Consider the following 7031-nt stretch of genomic DNA (forward strand, 5'->3'; position numbering starts at 1 on the left):
AATGCGCATCCTGAACTATCTCGACGATTGGCTAGTCTTAGTCCAATCAGACAGTGCGCTGCTCAGCGACAAGCTCAGACTCCTCGGTCACCTTCAGAGCTTAGGGCTGACTGTAAATATGCAAAAGAGCATGCTGGTACCGAGCCAGAACATCTCCTTTTTTGGAGTGGAGATGAATTCAATCAATATGCATGTGTGTCTGTCGGAGGAGCGCTCACAAAAACTGATCAGCTCTCTCGCAGTCTTCAAGTTAGGGCGCTCTCCCCTGTTGAAATGCCTAGCGCTCGAGTGCTCTCTCCCGGATATTCTCCACCGTCACGTTCTCATCAGGATGGACAGCATGACAGTGGTAGCATTTATAAATCACCAAGGCGGTGTGAGCTCGCGAGAGACCTTCTGTGGGCAGATCGACACCTCCTCTCCATCTGGGCAGTAGATATCCCCAGACGCCTGAATTAATTACAGTCGACAGGGCGGGGTAATCCACGGGGAGTGGAGATTACACCTTTTGACAGTCAATATGATTTGGAGTGTATTCGGCAGGGTGGAAGTGGATCTCTTCGCATCAGTGGAGAACACTCACTGTCTGCTGTTTTATTCACTGACACACTCTCCCCTGGGAGTGGATGCACTAGCTCACAGCTGGCCGAAAGTATGCAAGTATGCCTTTCCTCCAGTGAAACTTCTGCCTCGCGTGCTTTGCAGTATCAGAGAGGAAAAGGAATCTGTTCTGTTAGTGGCACCGAAATGGCCCAATCAGCCGTGGTTCCCAGAACTGGTAGAGATGCTGGTAGCCCCCCGTGGACTAACCCACTGAAGAGAGACCTCCTCTCTCAAGCACAAGGAACGATATGGCCCCCAAAACCAGAGCCATGGAGCCTTCATGTCTGGCCGCTCGACGGAGCTTGTCAGTAACAGATGCACTTCCTCAGCGCGTGTTGAACACTCTCTTCTAGCTAGGGCTCCTTCCACGAGGCGTCTTTACGCACATAAATGGAGAGTTTTTACAAGTTGGTGCTTATCGCGGGGCGAAGACTCATTCAACTGCCCAATACCAATAATTCTTGCCTTCCTTCAAGAGCAATTTGATATTGGTCGTATGCCATTCACATTGAAAGTGTATGTGGCCACTATAATAGCCTTTCACATGCTCGTTGAAAATCGCCCAATCGGCAGAAATGACCTGATCATACGATTTTTAAAAGGAGCAAGAAGGCTGAACCCTCCTCGCCCCTCCACTCTACCCACCTGGGACTTGGCGCTTGTGCTTGACGCTCTCACGGGACCATACAATCAGCGAGCTTGCGAGCGCTCTCTCTCAAGACAGCACTCCTGCTCGCGCTGGCCTCTGTTAAGCGAGTTGGCGACCTGCAGGCGTTTTCAATTGACGACTCATGTATTGAATTCGGGCCAGGTGATTGCAGACTCACCTTGAAGCCTAGAAAAGGTTATGTGCCTAAAGTGCTTTCGACTCCATGTAAAGTGCAAGTCATAACTCTATCTGCTTTACCCCCCAAAGCACCGGCCGGGGCAAAGCCGCTTTATACACTCCTGCTGTGCCCTGTACGTGCGGTGCGTACTTATATCGAGCGTTCTAGACAGTTCAGACTCTCGGAACAGCTATTTGTATGTTTTGGAGGACGCACAAAAGGCCTGTCTGTGTCCAAGCAAAGGCTGTCACACTGGATCGTTGACGCAATTGCTTTGGCTTATAGCTCTAAGGGCGTAGAATGTCCTATAGGGGTTTGGGCCCATTCAACCCGTAGACTCGCGTCCTCGTGGGCCTGGGCAAATGGCATATCTATTCAGGACATTTGTATGTCGGCAGGCTGGTCGTAACCCAGCACTTTTGCAAGGTTTTATAGCTTAGATGTGTCGTCGCTGGCCTCACGTGCTGTCAGTGCGAGCAGCGCACGCTCCCACTCAGCCTCAGTTATGATCTGAGATGCGTGCCTCAGTGGTTTCGACTAGGTCGTATACACCCCTGTATTGACACACCACCAATTCAATGCTGTCCCTATCAGTTTATCACATTGTTATGACATAGTTCATCACGTCTTGGCCATCAGAAGATTCGATCGGCTCAGCGCAGGAGAGGCAATCGCGAGTCATCCTTGTCCGAGTCCGAAGCTCACCGGAACACAGCAGGGGAAGAGAAGGCATGTCTGCTACAGCGTGTATATCACGGTGAGTAGTCTTGTTGATAGGCTTCTTGCTTCTCGTAGAAGGTTGGCTGAAGGAAAAGTTTCTGAATGGATGACATACAAGCGCTGCCTTATATAGAGTGGGACTCCCGCTCATATTTCGCGCACTTGAATGCCATTGGCCAGTCTCACTGGCATGATTCAATAAGGCTTCAGTATTATTTGAGGAAAGGGTATTTCCCTTAGCAACGTAGAGTGACCAAATCGAAAGGGAACTGCCGGTTTCTCTGTTAGTGGGCAGAACTAATGCGCAAACGACAATCTCATTGGCTGGCACTCACCTATTATCATCCCTGTTTTGATTTCAGCAAATCAATTTGAGCACATGCAGACAACATGATTAATATTCATGAACTCAGCAGCTCATTAATCCTTAGTGCGTTTTATATTGTTATTAGTAGTTGAATTTAGTATTATCTTATCAATTTTTCCCCCCGTTTTTTTATAGAAACACTAAATGACAAACAATATCTAAAGCACCACCACCAGTCCTAAGTTCAGTCAACATGACAAATATGCATTCATACTTGGTTATTCTAATTACTAAAGTTCTATCATCATATAATGCTAAATTGTCATAATATTGTAAGGTCCACGAATTTGGTCCAAGGACGGTATCCAATCGTGGGTGAAGGTTTCCTGCGTGTTCGGTCTTTTCAGCGCGCAAAGGTGTTAAATCTAGGTTAACTTCAAATCTGACTCCATTTTTATTAACTAATCTGACTCCATTTTATTATAACCTTGAATTTAGGTTGAAATGCAAATTGGTTGTTTGTCTATTTCTAATTAGTATTCTTCTGATATTTGATTATTCTAGTGACTCTTTACTTCATTTACTCGTTCATTCAGGTGCTCATGTCGTTAACAAGGATACAACATATTCTACTAGAGTCAATAATTACAGAGTAAAACAGAATACGATCAAATGTAACAATTTATTATCAGTCAGGTAAATATGTATTATGTCAATTACATAGCCAATTCATAGATATCAAATCATATCAATACAAAACATCGAATTCTCAAAGATAAATCTATGAGTAAGATGCATACCTGACTTTATAGAAATACATAGTGTGAAGTATAGAGACACACCACACTACAGGCTTCTGGCTACAGAAATCACCCTGATCCTTTTTCAACATTTCCTTAAGTACCTCAGACCAAGACCAACATCCCCCGAGATGGAACAGGAACTAACAATTGGAATTTGCATTGAGTTAACACCTTTTGGGACAAAAGGTAATTTTGCATGGAAACCACTGGAAACTGACCCGCCCTCTACAGTACGCAAAATATCTCTAAACTCTTAGGATCCGTATTACCTTTTAGTTTACTTATAAGAATGAGACCATTGTACTAGTCGCCCTGAGATAATTCAAATGATACCAAACATGACTGTAAATATCACTTGCATTCATGTAGAACATTACAATCTACTATTGACCATTTTGAGCAGACTGAGTAGAAGGAAGGATGGGTGAAGGGATTTAAGAAGAAACAAATGGAAGTTTCCTGCACCTCCCTTCTGTGGGGTGTCTCGAAGATGCCCGTGCATGTTTGTACTGTCTGTAGGTTCTTTCATCCTTACAATATCATAATGCTTGACTGACTAATGCTAATTGTCAGTAGATAAATAGTGTAGATTAATGTACAATGTTTTATAACAATAATTTATTCTATTTAGTATCCATTTTATTAATTTAACATGTTTAATATTGGGGGCATCCAAGTTATCTGACATTTGAATTTTTTTAAAGAAAAGTAACAATAGTTATTTTCCCTGGTAATTAGTTACTTTTATAATGATGTAAATTAGTTACTATTTGTGAGAAGTAACTAGTAACTACAACCAATTACTTTTTTTTTAAAGTAACGTGCCCAACACTGGTTATGACCAACAGCTCAATTGCTATAATTATTTAAGAAAATACATTTGTTTCACTGTAGTGTCTTAACACTTGATAGCTCATTTAGTATGGCTAGAACTACAAACATGCTTAGAAAAAAAAAAAATTATCAGAAAAACTCACAGAATCAGGAAAAATAGCAAAAATCACATTTATTTCCCAAAGCATAAAATGAACATTATAAAATAAATCAGACCAAAATGTTGGTAAAATAAAAATGTAAAAAAACCAAACAAACAAAAAAAAAAACAGTTATCAACCTAAAACTAGCGCCTCTTCTGGAACACGTTCCCTCGTCCTGGTCCACCCCGGCCACGGCCTCTGGCAGCCACTGCAAAAACAATGCAAACTTTAGTTTGATTGCAGTTTCAATATTATCTTTATAAAAACAATATAAATCACCAATGTCACATTAGTTGTCTTTAAATTTTTTTAAAGAGAACGTTTGATGAGTGGACTGGAGTAAAGAGGCTGTATATACCTTGGGCTTTGAGAATAGCTGCTTTTCCTCGACCTGCACCAGCAGCCTGATTTTTGTTCTTCATACTCTTTAACATAGGCGCATTTTTCAGCATGTCGGGAAGAATGAGGAACCTGATCTTACTGCCACGAATATACACCTGCTCCAGCTGAGAAACACGGCCATCCCTGTATGTGACTGTGATGTTTGCCATCTGGAGGACAATTTAAGAGAAAAAAAAGATAGACACCCTGTTCAACAAGAGACTGGTGTACATTTGTACAAACCCGTTACAAAAATAAATAAATAAAATATAAAAAATATATATATATTTTATTTATTTATTTATTTATTTATTTATTTATTTATTTATTTATTTATTTATTTATTTATTTATTTATTTATTTATTTATTTATTTATTTATTTATTTATTTATTTATTTATTTATTTATTTATTTATTTATTTATTTATTTATTTATTTATTTATTTATTTATTTATTTATTTATTTATTTATTTATTTATTTATTTATTTATTTATTTATTTATTTATTTATTTATTTATTTATTTATTTATTTATTTATTTATTTATTTATTTATTTATTTATTTATTTATTTATTTATTTATTTATTTATTTATTTATTTATTTATTTATTTATTTATTTATTTATTTATTTATTTATTTATTTATTTATTTATTTATTTATTTATTTATTTATTTATTTATTTATTTATTTATTTATTTATTTATTTATTTATTTATTTATTTATTTATTTATTTATTTATTTATTTATTTATTTATTTATTTATTTATTTATTTATTTATTTATTTATTTATTTATTTATTTATTTATTTATTTATTTATTTATTTATTTATTTATTTATTTATTTATTTATTTATTTATTTATTTATTTATTTATTTATTTATTTATTTATTTATTTATTTATTTATTTATTTATTTATTTATTTATTTATTTATTTATTTATTTATTTATTTATTTATTTATTTATTTATTTATTTATTTATTTATTTATTTATTTATTTATTTATTTATTTATTTATTTATTTATTTATTTATTTATTTATTTATTTATTTATTTATTTATTTATTTATTTATTTATTTATTTATTTATTTATTTATTTATTTATTTATTTATTTATTTATTTATTTATTTATTTATTTATTTATTTATTTATTTATTTATTTATTTATTTATTTATTTATTTATTTATTTATTTATTTATTTATTTATTTATTTATTTATTTATTTATTTATTTATTTATTTATTTTTAGATTATTGTAATTAATTTTTAGTTATCTTATCAATACTTGCATATATATATATAACTAAAAATTAATTACATTAATAGGTTTCTATAAGGAAATAATTAAGAATCTTTCTGAAGATTAGTTTGCAATATACAGGACAAATCTTAGTACCTGGCAGTTCATGTTGTCCTCAGCCTCGATCAGTTTGCCCCTGTAAACCTCCCCAGTGTTGGTTTCACAGGTGACTATGTGTCCCTCTGCTTCATGAAGAACTTTGATGGGCACTCCAATGGACATCTTAACAAGCTATCTGTCAACTTTAAGAGAGAGAAAATAAGACGCCGCAGAAAACTCGGCAGAGGACAAATAACCTCGACAATAGATAAACCTTTGCTTTAGGAGAAGTGAAAACTAATGGAAGCCGTTTAAATGAAATTAATGGGTCAGACAGATCTTAACGCAAGTTTGTCATAAGCAAAATAAACACACACATAACAAGAAGTAATAATTTAACAATAAATCTACAAATAAAACCAGACAGACAAGACCCAGTTTTACCTTTTTTCAAAGAAATTAATAAAAACTCAACCAAACGTGCACCGAACGTCCACAAACAGTTTTGTCTTCGGCGTTCAATAGAATTTCCGGGGATTTTATTCTACAGGCGCCACGTACTGCCACCTACCGGACTGAACGACACAACATACAATCGGTAAAACCCAACCACGTTTTTAATAAAAAAATAAAATAAAATAAAAAAGGAAAAGATTTTACATGATTTACGGGGTAAATTTGTGATTAAATGAATTCTTTCTATTACTAGGTATTTAGGTATTAATAAAAAGCCCCAAATACCTAGCATGAACCAATTTAATCACAAATTTACCCTGTAAATATTCTGGCTTGCCTTTTTATCTATGTTGAATTCAAATAAATGTAATAAATAATAATAATTTTTATGAATAAATATACTTGTATTTACTCATCTTGGGGAGAAAAATGTAATTAAACGGGTTTATTACTTATATGGGTTTATTAATTATATTACTGGGAAACGTATGTTTAATTTGTGATGCCTATATATATATATATATATATATATATATAAACAGAATTCTCATTTAAAAAAAAATCTATAAATATTCTAGTTCGTTACTATTTTTGTCGAATCGAGGTGG

The 7031-nt window shown here is 34.5% G+C and overlaps 1 protein-coding gene across 1 annotated transcript; it reads right to left on the reverse strand.

Moving 5' to 3' along the window:
- Window positions 1-4261: 4261 nt before the first annotated feature.
- On the reverse strand, window positions 4262-6566 carry snrpd3 (small nuclear ribonucleoprotein D3 polypeptide). The gene is made up of 4 exons (XM_058785116.1): window positions 6412-6566; window positions 6025-6170; window positions 4596-4788; window positions 4262-4445 (listed from the first exon to the last, which is right to left on the reverse strand). The coding sequence occupies exons 2-4, from the start codon at window positions 6148-6150 to the stop codon at window positions 4381-4383; spliced, it is 384 nt and encodes a 127-aa protein (XP_058641099.1). The 5' UTR covers window positions 6151-6170; window positions 6412-6566; the 3' UTR covers window positions 4262-4380.
- Between the last annotated feature and the right edge of the window lie 465 nt (window positions 6567-7031).

Source organism: Onychostoma macrolepis, chromosome 08 (genome assembly GCF_012432095.1).
Source record: "Onychostoma macrolepis isolate SWU-2019 chromosome 08, ASM1243209v1, whole genome shotgun sequence".
In the NCBI taxonomy this organism is placed as follows: domain Eukaryota; kingdom Metazoa; phylum Chordata; class Actinopteri; order Cypriniformes; family Cyprinidae; genus Onychostoma; species Onychostoma macrolepis.